General features: G+C 57.6%; 1 protein-coding gene across 8 annotated transcripts in view; it reads right to left on the bottom strand.

Annotated features, from left to right (window-relative positions):
• CROCC (ciliary rootlet coiled-coil, rootletin) overlaps nt 1-15,310 on the bottom strand; it is a 49,291-nt gene that overhangs the window by 14,816 nt on the left and 19,165 nt on the right. For all 8 annotated transcript variants that reach the window (XM_032642449.1, XM_032642476.1, XM_032642487.1 and 5 more), the window contains 13 exons: nt 14,596-14,795; nt 12,449-12,631; nt 10,666-10,810; nt 9,838-9,984; nt 9,217-9,447; nt 8,265-8,458; nt 7,888-8,015; nt 6,662-6,831; nt 4,386-4,565; nt 3,484-3,618; nt 2,945-3,088; nt 1,912-2,150; nt 1,270-1,429 (listed from right to left, as the gene is read on the bottom strand). In XM_032642449.1, the coding sequence (XP_032498340.1) occupies nt 1,270-1,429; nt 1,912-2,150; nt 2,945-3,088; nt 3,484-3,618; nt 4,386-4,565; nt 6,662-6,831; nt 7,888-8,015; nt 8,265-8,458; nt 9,217-9,447; nt 9,838-9,984; nt 10,666-10,810; nt 12,449-12,631; nt 14,596-14,795 (2,256 nt within the window). The remainder of the gene's footprint in view (nt 1-1,269; nt 1,430-1,911; nt 2,151-2,944; nt 3,089-3,483; nt 3,619-4,385; nt 4,566-6,661; nt 6,832-7,887; nt 8,016-8,264; nt 8,459-9,216; nt 9,448-9,837; nt 9,985-10,665; nt 10,811-12,448; nt 12,632-14,595; nt 14,796-15,310) is intronic.

Below are 15,310 nucleotides of genomic sequence, written 5' to 3'. Positions count from 1 at the left end.
GGGACTTCAGCCCATTGGGAGGGGGCCCGGGTAGAGGGGTACATCGGTGGGAGGTGGAGGGTATTTGTTATGCAGACTGCAATATCTCTGGGGAGGCAGGGCCTGGGTGCCAAAGGGGGCTGTTTCCTGTTCTGCCGGGTCTTCTAGGGCGGGAAAGCCTGAGCCCTTAGTGTCCAGGGCAGTGCCCAGTATACAGCAGGCACTTGTTAAATGCTTGCTGTTACTGATGGGCTTGGAAATCATCTAGTTCAGGGCTCTGCAAACTGCAGGCCAAAATTCTGCAGGCCAAATTCCACCGGTCATCTGCTTCTGTAAGGGCTTGAACTAAGGATGGTTTGTACATTTTTAAGTAGTTAAAAATGGCTCATTTTTACATGGTTGAAAGAAAAGCAAAAGAAGAACAATATTTATGACACGTGAAAAGTATATAAAATTCAGGGGACTTCCCTGGTGGCACAGTGGTTAAGAATCCGCCTGCCAATGCAAGGGGACACAGGTTCAAGCCCTGGTCCAGGAAGATCCCATATGCCACGGAGCAACTAGGCCCGTGCGCCACAACTACTGAGCCTGCCCTCTAGAGCCCGCGAGCCACAACTACTGAGCCCACGTGCCACAACTACTGAAGCCCGCGCGCCTAGAGCCCGTGCTCCGCAACAAGAGAAGCCCGCGCACCGCAACGAAGAGTAGCCCCCCGCTCGCCGCGACTAGAGAAAGCCCGCACGCAGCGAAGAAGACCCAATGGAGCCTAAATAATTTTTTTAATCATAAAAAAAAGTATATAAAATTCAAATTTCAATGTCCATAAGCAAAGTTTTAATGGAACACACTCCACTCATGTAGGTACCGTCCAGACCTGCTTCCTCCCTACGATGGCAGAGTTGAGTGGCTGCAACAGAGACCGTACGGCCCATAAAGCTGGAAATATTTACTACTGGGCGCTTTACAGAAAAAGGTTGCCAGCTCCTGACCTAGTTCACGGGATCTGCACCTCTTGATGTTCACAGATTCCTCTGAGAATTGGACAAGAGCCCCAGACCCAGTCTTTGGAGAAATGTGAGCGAGTGTGAACACAAATGTATCCACACACGCACACACAAACACACGGTTTCAGGGTCTGAGGATTCCTCAAAGCCCATCCATTAATACCAAGGTTAGGTAACAAGCCTTGTTATATATAGTTCAAGGCCCTGGTTTTACCTATGAGGGACCTCGGCTCCCAAAAGGGGGTGCTGTGGCCCAGCGCACACAGCGACTGCCCAGGGGTGTTACCTGCCGCCGGAGCTCCTGCAGCTCCCTCCGAGCCTCTAGCCGCGAGCGCTCCACCTCCTGCAGCCTAGCCCGCAGCTCGCCAGCCTCCTTGCCCACAGCCGCCCGAGCCTCCTCCAGGAGCACGAGCTTCTGTTCCTTGTCCTCATTGGCAAGCTTCAGGCTGGAGGGGGCAGAGGGCAGAGGGCAGAGGTAGCCCCAGGTCCTGGAAGAGTAGGTGAGTGGCCCTACACAAAGGTCCCTTCCCCTGATTCCCGGAGTGGGTCTGGCAAGCTCTTGGCCTAGAGGTTCCCCCAGTGCTGCCTGCAAAGTGGCCCTCTCCTGAGCTGAGCCCTCCAGGGCTGTGGATCAGGCCCTTGGCTGAGAGAGGTGGACCAGCGACACACGCTAGTCTCCAGGGTGATGCCAGTGGGTAAGGTCAGAGTCTGGACCCAACCCTGCCTGCGACCACCATTCCCCTTCCTTCAGGTAGGACAGTCACCTAAAACAAACCAAGTCCAGGCCTGGTTCGAGGGCAGAGACTCCCCATCTGTGCGATTTCCCCAGAACCTTGGGGGGTGAAGTTAGTTCCTGGGATGACATTCAGTGCGAATGAAGGACGAGGCTCGGTGAAGGGCTGGGGGCTGGGCCCCCGTGTCACCCCACCTGATCCGCTCGCTCTCCGCCTTCTTCACGGCCACCCGCAGCTCCTCGTTGGACCGCCGCAGGGCCTCGAGCTCCTTGGCCCCCTCGCTCAGGCTGCGCCGCAGCTCACCCGCCTCCTGGCGCTGGGCCTCACGGCCGTCCTGGCTCTCACGCACCTTGCGCTGGGCCTCCAGCAGCTCCCGCCGCAGCCCGTCGCGGGCATCCTCCAGCAGGCGCAGCTGGGTCCGAAGCTCTTCTGCCTGTGAGGACAGCCGGGGTCCACATACGGGGGTCGGGGCCCACTCAAGCCGGGTGGAAAGGAGCCCATCCCCATCTCCCTGGCCACGGGGCACCTGCCCCATCCCTCTGCAGCGGCTCGGACTGCAGGTGTGACTTCTGATTTGGGGCAAAGCATGTTGGAGTCAGCGGTGCTCTGGCCTGAAATAAACATCAATCAAGATCATCCTGCGGGACCTCCCTGGCGGCGCAGTGGTTAAGAATCCGCCTGCCAATTCACGGGACACGGGCTCGAGCCCTGGGCCGGGAAGATCCCGCACGCCGCGGAGCAACTAAGCTGGTGCGCCACAACTACTGAGCCTGCGCTCTTAGAGCACATGAGCCACAACTACTGAGCCTGCATGCTGCAACTACTGAAGCCCACGCACCTAGAGCCCGTGCTCCGCAACAAGAGAAGCCACTGCAATGAGAAGCCCGCGCGCCGCAACAAAGAGCAGCCCCCGCTTGCCGCAACTAGAGAAAGCCCGTGCACAGCGACGAAGACCCAATACAGCCAAAAAAGAAATAAATAAAATAAAATAAATAAAAAGATCGTCCTGTGGATCAACCTCAAGAGGCCAGGGACGCCCAGCCCAGCCTCTCGGTGAGAGCCCAAGTCCCACACGTACCCAGCAGGTACTTAATAAACGCCTAACGCCTGCCGCCTACTTCCTTTCATGCATTCCTTTGTCCTCGAACACACGCTTCTGGGTTCCCAGCGGCGTCTAGGCTGCACTGCCTAGGAGGAAGCGGGTGGGTGGACGGGCAGAAAGCTCACCTCACGCAGGCAGGACTCCCGCTGCCGGCCCAGGTCTCGGGCCTGTTCCTGCAGCCTCTTCACCTCCTGCGCATGGGCCGCGGCAGCCTCCTCAAGCTGGGCCCGCAGGTCCCGCAGCTCGGACGTCAGGGCATTCACGGTGCTCTAGGACACACGGGCTCCTGAGACTTGGCACTGCCGTGTCCTCCTCCCCCGCACTCCCAACCCCCACCGCCACTGATCCCAGCTGCGCCACCTGAACTGTCCATTTGAGGCTCTAGACGCGGCCCCTCATGCTGGCCTGCCGGGCCCTCTACTGATCCCTTGACGCCCGGCAAGTGCTATGCACGTAGCCGGTCTCTCCCTCAGACTAGGGGATTCACAGGGCAGAGCCGTGCCACCTCCCTCCAATGGGGACTCCCAAGGAAGGGTGAAGCTCCGCCAACAGCCTGGATGCTAACCCCCAGGGCAGAGCCACGTGTCCCCCTCGGGCAGGGCTGTGTTCCCCCCATCCCCAACCCCGGCTCTGATGGAGGCCCGCCCGCCCCCGCCTGGCCTACCCGGTCCTGCTCCTGCCGGCTCTGAGCATCGCGCTTCTGTCGCTCCATCTCCAGGGAGATGGCGGCCAGGCTGTGCTGCGTCCCCATCAACTTCTCTGACAGCGCCGTCTTCTCGGACTCCTTCAGGGACAGGGCCTGGGCAGAGGCAGGGAGCAAAGGGCTCGGGGTGTTGGGTGGTCTTGGGGGGCATGCTTGGGCCTTTCCCCCACGTTGGCCTTGGAAATGTGCCCACTGGGGGCTCGGGGACCTGACTGGGCCACCACAGGTGGAGCCAGGGCAGAGGTGCAGGCTCACCCCCTCGGCAGCCCCAGGAAAGGGTACAACAGCAGTAACAATAACCTGGACACAGATACAACTCGGACATCTCACATCCTGAAGCAGGGCCTTTCATCATTCCCATTTTACAGATGAGGCTACTGAGGCTCAAAGAGGTAAAGTGACTTGCCCAGGGTGACGCAGCAGGTGAGGAGAGGAGATGGACGCAGTCTGCCCTGTCTCCATTACATTATGGGTAAGTCAGGAGTTAGTTCTTTCTGAGGAGGGTCAGCTGCTGCATGTGGGCTTCGCGGGGACTGCTCAGAGGCGGTCATGGGGACGCCATGCCCAGCCTGGGGTGGGAGGAGGGATGGGAGAACGTGGGTCAGCTTTTCTGGAACAATGCTCACGGTGTCATGACTGTGGCTGCCACTCAGTAAGCCCCCACCACGTGCCGGGCCCGCTCGCTGGACAGGGGTCTCAGCGACGCTTCACAAGCACCCCTTGAACTCCCCCATCCTGAAGGTGAGGAAACCGAGGCCCAGAAAAGGACTCCTAGCTCCTAGCTGCTGGGCGGCTGAGCAGGGACCAGCCCCAGAACAGGGGCCCCTCAGGCAGCAGTGGAGGCCACAGCAGGGCTCACGAACCTGCTGCTTCTCGCTCTCGGCCAGGAGGAGGCCCTCGTCGCGCTCCTGCTGCAGGGCGGCAATCTCCTCACTCAGCTCTTCCTTCTCGGCCTCCAGCCGGGCCAGCAGTTCCTCCCGTTCCCGCTGTAGCTGACTCTGCAGCTGGGCCCGCTCTGCCTCCAGCTCCTGCCATGCCGCCTCCTGGGGGCCAGGCCCACGTGCGTGTGACCCACGAGGCTGGGCCCAGACAGCCCCTCGCCAACCTCGGGGCAGCAAGGGCCGTGGGGCAAGTGACCAGGGAACTACAAGGTGGGTGGGTGATAATGCGGGCCGTGATGGGGACACGCCAGGAGCAGCAACGGCCTGGCCTTTGGGTGGGCGGGGGGAGGAGGGGGAGGGGTCAGAGAATGTTTCCTGGAGGAAACAAGCAGCCGTCAGTCAGGCAGAGAGAAAAGGAAAAGAACCCCAGGCCAGAGTACAGCCCCGGAGATGACTCGGAGGAAAGAGGAAACATGACGAACAGGGAAACTGTGATATTTAAGGTCATTGGAGCTTGGACTACGAGGAGGACATGGTGAAGGACGAGGCCAAAGCCACAGGCAGCAGCCAGGCCAGACCAGACCAGTGGGCTTTAGGGAGGGGTGACCTGATTTTCAGGACAGTTGGGACGGCAGAGCCTCAAGACAGAGTGACAGGGAGCAATCTGAATTTTAGAATAGCGGGTTGTTGAGAGTTTGTGAAAGAGGGACCAGGATTGGGGGTTGGGGTAGAGGGGAGCTGGGTCAGCTGTGAGCAATAAGAGGGCATGGGTCTGGGGGTGGCAGAATAGCTGCAGAGAAGAGCACGGGTATGGTGACATTAAGAGGCTGAGTCTGCTGGTGCCGGGAGAATGAGGGAAGGTACAGGAGAGTTTGGCTCCCTGGGGACTGGGTGGGTACAACCCACAGGCAGAGCCCACTTGGGGTCTGAGGGAGGTGCCTGGTCCCAGCCCTAGTCCCTAACAGCTGTGTGAAAATAGTCTCTGCTTCAAATGCTCTGTCGCCACCTGCTGGAGAAGTGATTCTATGCACAAATCCAAAAAGATTACGTACAAGGTGAATGGCGCCCCCTGGTGTCAGGAGCCACAGCCTGAACCTCTGTCAGCAGCAGCCCAGTCCAAGATGAGTGACTCGGGTCCCCTGTCCAGAGGCCCACTCTGGAGAGTATCTCAGTACAGTAGTAATAATGACAACCAGCAATTATGGAGCATCTACAAAGTGCCAGTCTCTATGTTAAGCTCTTTGTAAGGATCATCTCACCTCATCCTCATAAATTATACTATCATTATCCCCATTGTTAAGATGGGGAAATGGGGGACTTCCCTGGTGGTCCAGTGGCTAAGACTCCGCGCTCCCAATACAGGGGGCCCAGGTTCCATCCCTGGTCAGGGAACTAGATCCCACATGCCGCAACTGAAGATTCCACATGCTGCAACTAAAAAAAAAAAAGATCCCGCATGCGGCAACGAAGATCCCACATGCCGCAGCTAAAACCTGGTGCAGGGGCTTCCCTGGTGGCGCAGTGGTTGAGAGTCTGCCTGCCAATGCAGGGGACACGGGTTCGTGCCCCGGTCCAGGAAGATCCCACATACCGCGGAGTGGCTGGGTCCGTGAGCCATGGCCGCTGAGCCTGCGCGTCCGGAGCCTGTGCTCCGCAACGGGAGAGGCCACAACAGTGAGAGTCCCGTGTACCGCAAAAAAAAAAAAAAAAAAAAAAAAAAAAACCTGGTGCAGCCAAATAAATAAATAAATAAATAAATATTTTTTTAAATGGGGAAATGAAGGCACAGAGACCTTAGGTAACATAACCAGCATTTGGCCAAGATCAGGTTGAAACCCAGGCAATGTAACTCCAGAGCCAGTGTTCTTAGGTACTTCTGTCTTTTGGTGACCTGGCCCCTCGCCTTTCTATGTGCTCTGGTCCCCCGAGTGATCTTTCATATGCAAACTGCACTTCTTAGCAAATTAAAGTGCTTTCTGACTCTACATTAGATCAGCATTTTCCAAATATGGTCGTGGACCCCCTGCATCAGGATCACCAGGGCTGGACCAGATTGGGGCCTGGGAGTCTGCATGTTTGATAAGGAGTGGTCCCCGACGGATCCTCCCAGCTGCCCCCAGAGCCCCTGAAACAGAGATGAAGTTCCATTTCACTGATGCAGAGTGAGAAGGTACTCGCCTGAGGTCACAGAGGAGACAGAGACAGTGGTTCAGAGCCCTCCCCCACCCCACCACCTGCCCCAACCCAGCTGCCTGAACCTTCTCTCGCTGGAGTCGCTGTAAGTCCTCCTTGTGGACTGCCCGCTGCTCCCGCAGAGAGGCCTGGGCCTCCCGCTCAGCCTGCACCAACTTCTGGGCCATCAGTTCCTTGTCCAGAGCGACCTTCTCCTCTGTAGTTGTTATCTGCTGCCGCAAGCCCGCCAACTCCCCTGCACAGAAGGGATGGAAAGGAGAAACAAGCTCCCCTCCCAGTGGGCCAACAGACTCAGGCCAGGTGAGCTATGTGGGCAAAATCCCAGAGGGGACAGGGCCCACCGGTATCTAGCTGAGTTCCCTTGGAGAACATTCTTGCCCTCTCTGGGCCTCTGTTTCCCCGTCAACTGCATGGGCCCAGTAGCCCTGTCCCCCTCCCTACCTACCTGGAGCGGCATCTAAAGGATGAAGTGACTGATGAGGAGGGCCCCCCAAATGGAGAGGACAGTAAAAACATGAGAACCCCCATCACTGACTGTGTGCTTATCACGGGCAGGCCCCTGGCTGAGCACAACACAGCTTCACATCACACCCATGTGGCTTATCCCCAATTTACAGATGAGGAAAACAGAGGCTCAGAGGAGACAGGTAACCTCCCAAGGCTGCACAGCTTTCCATGAGGCATCACCTTTAATGACTGACTGCCATAAGCGTACTTGCTGGACTCTCAGCACTAATGAAAGTGACCAGGGGAGGGTGCACCCCACAGGGGACAATCTAAAAACTATCCTCGGGGTGGGAAGTCCACCAGAGACTGTCAGCATTTCCCTTCCCGGTTCTGTCTGGCTCACGTGGATGAAAAACTTAATTTTCGCGGCCCAAGCAGGTGCTTAGTAAATGTTTGTTGAGCAAGAAAAACCTGTGAGTTCAGAGACTGGGCAGGAATGAGTCGTCAGAAAAGCAGCTGATGATGGCTCCGCGGAGACGCAGAACTCTCTAAGTGCCCTGATGATGATAGACAGCAGCCACCGTTGGCTGCAGAGCCAGGCACTGTGCCAAGGCCATGCTTTTCTCACCTCATCCTGGCAAAGCCTCATCACCTCTAACTGTCAGATGAGGAACCCGTGGCCCAGAGAGGGAAGCGGCTGACAGTGGCTGGATTGGAAGCCGGGTCAGCCACAACCAAAAGCCAGTGATCCCAGTTTCGGTGAGACCCCAGAACTCGACAGGTTACAGCTCCAGCTCCGGGCTGGAGCCCGGGGTTCCCCACCCCTCACCCCTGGCCTCCCTACCGGTCAGGGTCTCCTTGGCCAGCAGTAGGGCCTGCCCATCTGCTTCCAGCTGCTCCCGCCGGGCCTCGAGCTGCGCCAGCTGCCGTTGCACCTCAAACAGGCTGCTCTCCAGGGCTTCCTTCTCCAAGCTGCAGCACGCACGACCCCTGAGGCCCCGGGACCCAGCCTCCCAGGCCCCAGGACACTGTGAATCCCAGGGCGTGGCCAACCATGGGCCAGGTGCCAGCCCACCTGCCCAGCCGTGCCCACGCTCCCCGGGGAAGCCTGAGCCCAGGCTGAGATGAGCTGGCCCCTGAGGGCCCATGTTGGACGTGGCTGGCCAGGGGGTGGCTCCGTCAGACCCCCCAGGGTGGGCTGGGCAGAGCTCAAGGCCTCACCGCAGGCGTGTGGCCTCCTCCGACAGGGTCCGGCCCTCACGCTCGGCTGCTGCCAGCTGCACCGCCAGGCCGGCCCGCTCCTTGGCCAGCGCCTCCTTCTCCCGGGCCGCCCGCTCCGACGCCTCCGTCTGCCGCTGCGTCTCCCGCCGAGCCTGCTCCAGCTCATGCTCCCGCCCGCTCAGCTGCCGGGAGAGCTGGCCCCACCCCGGCGCTGTGAGCACCAGCCCTGGAATCCCCCAGCCTGCTTATCGGGCATCACCCCGACCCTGGGCCCGACCCGGCCCTGGCAGGCAGGAGACCAGGTTCAAGCCCCGGTTGTACCCTGATGTGCTGTGTGAACCTGGACAAATCACAGCCTTCTCTGGACCTGCAGTGCACGCACATGCAAACATAAGGGTCGTCACTTAGTTTGGGTGGCAACCAAACACTTCCTGCACCCCAAAATGTCCAGAGAAGCTGAACGTATAAGAGAAAGCAAAGGAGAGCTGCGCTGCAGGCCTCAGAAAGGGAACCTAGAGCCTGGCTCCCTGCACCACGTCGTCTGTTCCCTAGAGGCCCCTCCCAGGAAGCCAGGCCCTCCAGGACAGACACCCTAAGGTCCCTTCCAGCTATGATTTCCCAACAAGTCTAAGATTCCAATTCTAAAATTCTCTACCAATTATCGTATCATTAATCTTTACTGAGTGGTGATTCATTTCTGTAAGTGCTTACACCGTATACTCTTCAGAACAACGCTTTGTGGTAAGAATTATTAGCCCCATGTTACAGGTGGGGCCGCTGAGGCATGGGGAGGTCGGGTAACTTGCTCAAGGCCCCCAGCTGGCAGAGGTGGGGCTGGATTTCAGCCGGGAAGCAGGCTCCTGAGCCTGTGACGTCCCCCAGGACAGAATGCAAAAGGCCGGGAGCCTAGAACCCCTTCCCCACCTGCTCCCCAGACCCCATGTACACCCACCTGGGCCAGCTGCTCCTGCAGCCGGCAGCGCTCCTGGTGCAACTCCGGGAGCTGGCGCTCCAGGGCCCCCCGGGCCTGCTCTGCCGCCCGTAGGGAGCCCTGCAGGCCCTGCCGCTCCACCTCGTGCTCCAGCTGCAGCTGCTCCAGCAGCACCTGCCCCTCCTGCGCGGAGGCGGCCTCGCGCTCCGCCTGCCGCTGCCGGCCCAGCAGGGCTGCCTTTTCCTCTTCCAGCTGTGGGGGCCAGGCGGAGGCGAGTGACCAGATCAGCCCAGGCCCTCATGGTCCGAAGAGGTCCCACCTGGGACCAAGGATGCCTTCTCCACCCACCTATCACAGCCAGCACGTGGGAGGCTCCCGGGGGTAAGGGGCGGTGCCCTAGGGTGTGTGGACACTGGGGAGGAGCAGAAGGAAGGGCCCATGGAGCTTCTTTCCTCTCAGACCATGAGAGAGAAGACAGACAGACAGAAGGAGTCAGAGACAGAACAACAAGACAGAGGGACAGAGGTGTACAGGGAGATGTCGGGGTGTGGGCCTAGGCTGGGCCTGGGGATGCCTCAGCGGGGTCTCTGAGCGGGGAGGACAGGTGGGCAAGGCAGGAGGGCCTGCTGGCACACAACATACCTGGGCGACAAGGCGGTTCAGACCCAGCTTGTCCTGGGCAAGACTCTCGTTCAGGGCACTCAGCTTGGATAAGGAGTCCCGCAGAGAGGCCTCCTCGGCCCTCAGCTTGGTCATGGAGAGCTCAAGCTCCACGCGGCCAGCCTCAGCCTGCAGGGTCGGGACCAGGGCGGCCAGAGACGGTCAGGCGGGGAGAGATGGAGAGAGATGGGAAAAGACGTGCAGAGACATGGAAAGATAAGGAGAGATGGGGAGAAAGGCAGAGAGATGGGAGAGGCAGGAGGTAGGGAGGTGACGAGAAGAGGCACGGAGAGACAGGGCCCCCAGAGACAGGGCGGGGGACACGAGGAGGGAGACAGAACATGAGAACACGAGACAGAAACAAAATCCCTGCAGACGCCCTGCTGCCCACGCTGCTGCGCACCCAGAGCCGTGCAAGGACCAATGAAGCTGGCTCCCACTGTGGGGCGCGGCCAGAGGTCAGAGGGTACCCCAGAGTGGGGTCTAGGGTGGCCTTGCTCAGGGCCCAGACCACAGACAGCAGGGCAGGCACCGACCAAGATCTGTGCCCCCAACCCTCACAGACCCCAGGACCTGTGTCCAGAGATGGGACTGGATGACCTGAGCTGCAGGCCCTGCCCCAGAAGCATCTGGAAAAGCAGGGATATGACCAGTCCTAAAGGTCAGTTCACTTATGGCTAGGATCAGAGATCAGTGTGTGGCCAGGATCAGAGGTGAGCCTGAAATAGGGGTCAGTCTGCACCCAGAGTGAGAAGGCCTGGGGCCTAGGGTAGAGGTGGGTTTGTGGCGGTGTGGCAAACGGGGACCCACCTTGGTCAGTGCCTCGGCCATCTCGGCCTTCTCAGCCTGCAGCATGTCCCGCTGAAGCGTGGTACAGCTCAGCGCCTCCCTCACCTCCACCAGCTCCTTCGCCAGCCCTGAGCGCTTCACTTCCAGCTGCTCTAGTTGTCTATGGCTGTGGGACAGAGGGTGGGGGGGTGCCCCATGTCACTCCCCTACCCTGAGTCTCCCATGGCCAGACATGCTGGAGCAGCCAGGGGCCAGGCCCAAGGCAGGAGCCTAATCCACAAGGACAGCCAAGCCCACTGTTGGGCCTCAGTTTTCACATCTGCAAAATGGGGTAACGCTCGCCTCATAACGTTGTGAAAAGGATATGTGTCCTGGGACTTCCCTGGTGGCACAGTGGTTAAGAATCTGCCTGCCAATGCAGGGGACACGAGTTCGACCCCTGGTCCGGGAAGATCCCTCATGTCACAGAGCAACTAAGCCCGCGAGCCACAACTACTGAGCCCATGCATCGCAACTACTGAAGCCCGCGTGCTCTAGGGCCCGCGTGCCGCAACTACTGAGCCCGTGTGCTGCAACTACTGAAGCCCACGCACCTAGAGCCCGTGCTCCGTAACGAGAAGCCACCACAAATGAGAAGCCCACGCACCGCAACAAAGAGTAGCCCCCGCTCACCGCAACTAGAGAAAGCCCGCCCACAGCAACGAAGACCCAATGCAGCCAAAAAGAAATAAAATTAAAAAAAAAAAAAGGATATGTGTCCTTATTGTACCTGACATATCTCTCCAAGGGCCTTCGGAAACAAGGATAATATCCACCACCACAATGTACTAAACATCACTGTTACTAATGCCTCACAGAAGTAAATAGTGAAGTGGTTAAGAGATTAACTCTGAAGCCCCAATGACTGAGTTCAAATCCTGGCTCTTCCACTAACTAGCTGTGTGACCTTGGGCAAGTTACATAACCTCTCTGTGCCTCAGTTTCGCCATCCATCTCATCCAAATGGAGATAATAATAGCTCCTACATCACAGAGTTATCGTGAAGGTTAAATAAGAGAATCTAAGTGCTTAAAATGGTGCCTGGGGCTTCCCTGGTGGCGCAGTGGTTGAGAGTCTGCCTGCCGATGCAGGGGACACAGGTTCGTGCCCCAGTCCAGGAGGATCCCACATGCCACGGGGCGGCTGGGCCCATAAGCCATGGCCGCTGAGCCTGCGCGTCCGGAGCCTGCGGGAGAGGCCACAACAGTGAGAGGCCCGCGTACCGCAAAAAAAAAAAAAAAAAAAAGGTGCCTGGTACTTAGTAATATAAGTACTGATGTTATTATTATAACTTTAAATTTTAAAATTATTAATGTTATATTAATGTTATTGTTAATTAACTTAATTAACAATAATACTAATGCTATATAGTTAACATAACTACTGTTATATTCGGTTTTTTTGTTTTTTGGCTGTGCTGCAAGGCATGTGGGATCTTAGCTCCCCAACCAGGGATTGAACCCACGCCGCCTGCAGTAGAAGCGCGGAGCCTTAACCACTGGACCGCCAGGGAAGTCCAGTTGTTATCATCATCCACACTCTACCTCCTACCAGTTCTCTGATCTCAGGTAAATGACTAAACCTCCCTGAATCTCAGTTTCCTGAAATGGGTCTGGTGAGAAGACCCTATAGCAGAGGGGTGCCATGAGGATCCTTGAGACGGTAGAAGGCCCAAGACACAGTCAGTACTCCCTAGCCCCCAGGGACAGTCGGGAGCACCACGGCCCATCCAAGCGGCCCTGGCAGGGAGCCAGAAGCTACTCACCTGCGCTCGAGCTCCCTGCGTGTCCATGCGCTGTCCTGTGCTGCGTCCTCCCGCTCTTCCTCCAGCTGCTCCCGCTGGCGCCGCAGCTCCTCCTGGGCTGCATGCAGCTTCTCCCGCTCCTGCGGTAGCTCCTCAGCCTGCTGCTGGGCCACCTGCAGGCTGTGGGCTAGGCTGTCCTTCTCCCTGCAGGACAAGGGGAGGGGGAGCTGAAGGGGATGCAGAGGCCACTCCCACCGGGGAAGATGGCCGTGCTGCTGTCCTAGCCAGGAGCCACATCCTCCCATCCTCCGAGGCCCCGGCCTCTAGAAAGCCTTCCTGCCCCTAAGCATGGCCCACTCATTTCATCCACGTCTCCCTGGAGCTGACTCTTCCCGGCAAAGGGCACTCAGCTTTCCTTCTACCCCAACCAGCCCACTTGGAGGCCCAGTGGAATGGATGGAGGCACTGGCGTTATCTCCAACCACCCCACCAGGTGAAGAGGCCAGGCTAGGCTCCTGAGACATGTGGGCAATTTTGCTGCCAGCTCTGCTAGTCCACGTGGCCAGGAAATGCCCCCTAGAGCACCCTATGCCCCTCAATTCTGGGAGGCTCAATAGAGCTGGGTCTGTCCAGATCCCACAACTGCCTGCTGACCAGGCCAGCAGCACATGGTAGCCAGGGCAGGGGAAGGAGGAGGCTCCTTCCAAGGCAGGGGTTTCTAGCTCAGGCTTAGGGCTGATCGCTATCATATCCTCCACTGCCGCCCCCCTGCGCTCAAAGTGGCAACCTGTAAATATTGATGTATTAGATATGAAGGCTGGCAGTAGGTGGGAAAAAATATTCGACATGGGCTTCCCTGGTGGTGCAGTGGTTAAGACTCCACCTGCCAATGCAGGGGACACGGGTTCGAGCCCTGGTCCAGGAAGATCCCATGTGCCTCGGAGCAACTAAGCCCGTGTGCCACAACTACTGAAGCCTGTGCACCTAGAGCCCATGCTCCGCAACAAGCTACCGTAATGAGAAGCCCACGTACCGCAACGAAGACCCAATGCAGCCAAAAATAAATAAATGAGTAAATAAAATTATCAAAAAAAAAGGGTGGGGGTCAAACTCTGTCCAAGTTTAAAAAATAAAAAACATTTGACATGAAATTAAGAAAAATAGTAGAAGGCAAAATGAGGTGTTCGGGCTTCCCTGGTGGCACAGTGGCTGAGAGTCCACCTGCTGATGCAGGGGACACAGGTTCGTCCCCGGTCCTGGTAGATCCCACATGCCGCGGAGTGGCTGGGCCCGTGAGCCATGGCCGCTGAGCCTGCGCGTCCAGAGCCTGTGCTCCGCAACGGGAGAGGCCACAACAGTGAGAGGCCCCAACAGTGAGAGGCCCACATACCGCAAAAAAAAAAAAAAAAAATGAGGTGTTCGCTGGGAATCCAACTACATAAAAAAGCTCCTTTCCTTCCAAGGCATGGGAAGCACTGGTTTTGCTGTCAGATAGACCTGAATCCTAATTCCTACCCCAGCCACGTCGCTGTGTGACCTTGGACAAGTCTCTCAACCTCAGGACAGTAACAGTTGTGAACTGCATGAGTTTGATGGGAAGACTAACTGAGATAATACACAGGAAGCACTTGGCAATAAGCCTAGCACATAGTAGGTATACTGGAAAGGTTTGCAAACTGACTGCCAGGAAACACAACCGGAAGCAAAGCCAGTGCATTAACAGGGGTTAGGATGAGCAGGCGAAGCTGTGAGGAGGTCCCATCTTTTTATTTCCCCTCAATTTTTCAAACTTTTTATTACGTGGTTACATTTACAAAGAGAAAAACCAAAAAACAAGCACCCAAATAATCAAAACAACCAGGCAGCTAAGAGTGGATAATTTCTTGTCTCCAAAATCTCCGAGAGACAGAGTCGAGAATAACAGTGTCAATATGGCCCTTGGAGATGATGGAAATGTTTTATAGTCATATGTCCTACTTGTTAGCACTTGAAATGTGGCTAATGCAAACATTTACATTTGTAAATGTTTACTTAATTTACATTTGAACAGACACATGCGGCTAGTTATGACCATATTAGTGCAAATCTGCATGTTCACAGGCTCTGGCTCGTGTTAGGCCCAGACGCTGACTTATTCTCTGGGCTCCCCACCTCTGACCTCCCCGCACCTGTTCAGGAGGTCGACGGCACTGCGCAGGCGCTGGGCCTCGCGCTGTGCATCCTCCTGGGCCTGGGTGGCCCCGTCGGTCTTATCCCGAAGACGCTGCAGCTGTTCCTCAAGGGCACGGCGCTCCCCCTCGCTGTCACTAAGCTGCTTCCGCAGGGTGCCCAGGAGGTCCTGGCTGGCCTCATAGCGCCCCCGCATGTCCTGTGGCATATGGGAATCACTGAGTGTAGGGGAACCCTGTGAAGCACCCTCCCCGCTCTCCGCACAATGCACACCAGCCTATGCTGCGGCCTAGGCCTGGGTCCAGGCCTGGGGCAGGAAAGTGGAGCTACGCCCCCAGACTCAGTTTCCACTCCCCTGCATCGTGCCCTGACCAGCCTTCTGAGACCTCTGCAAGGCCTCTGAGCCTCCATCTCCCTGGGGTCCCAGGCAACCTAAGTCCCCAGGACACCAGACAAACCGCCAAGCACACTCCTTCCCCTCCCCCACTTCTGACGCCGCCCCCCTCCAAACACACACCAAGGCTCTCTGGCTCTGTGTGGGAACCCCATCTCCCTTCCTATACCAGGCCTCTTACTCCACCCCGGGCTCCGCCCCAAGCTTCTCAAGCCCCTCCCACTCTAGACTCAGATTCCTCCAGTGCTCTCAGCCACCTCCATGGGTCCTGACTCAGTTGCCGTTTCTCAAGGCTCTGACTCTAGCCTGAATGCTCAGGC

Source organism: Phocoena sinus, chromosome 1 (genome assembly GCF_008692025.1).
Source record: "Phocoena sinus isolate mPhoSin1 chromosome 1, mPhoSin1.pri, whole genome shotgun sequence".
Classification (NCBI taxonomy): Eukaryota; Metazoa; Chordata; class Mammalia; order Artiodactyla; family Phocoenidae; genus Phocoena; species Phocoena sinus.
Note: the sequence above shows the minus strand (reverse complement) of the source record. Positions and strands in the feature narration are given on the sequence as shown.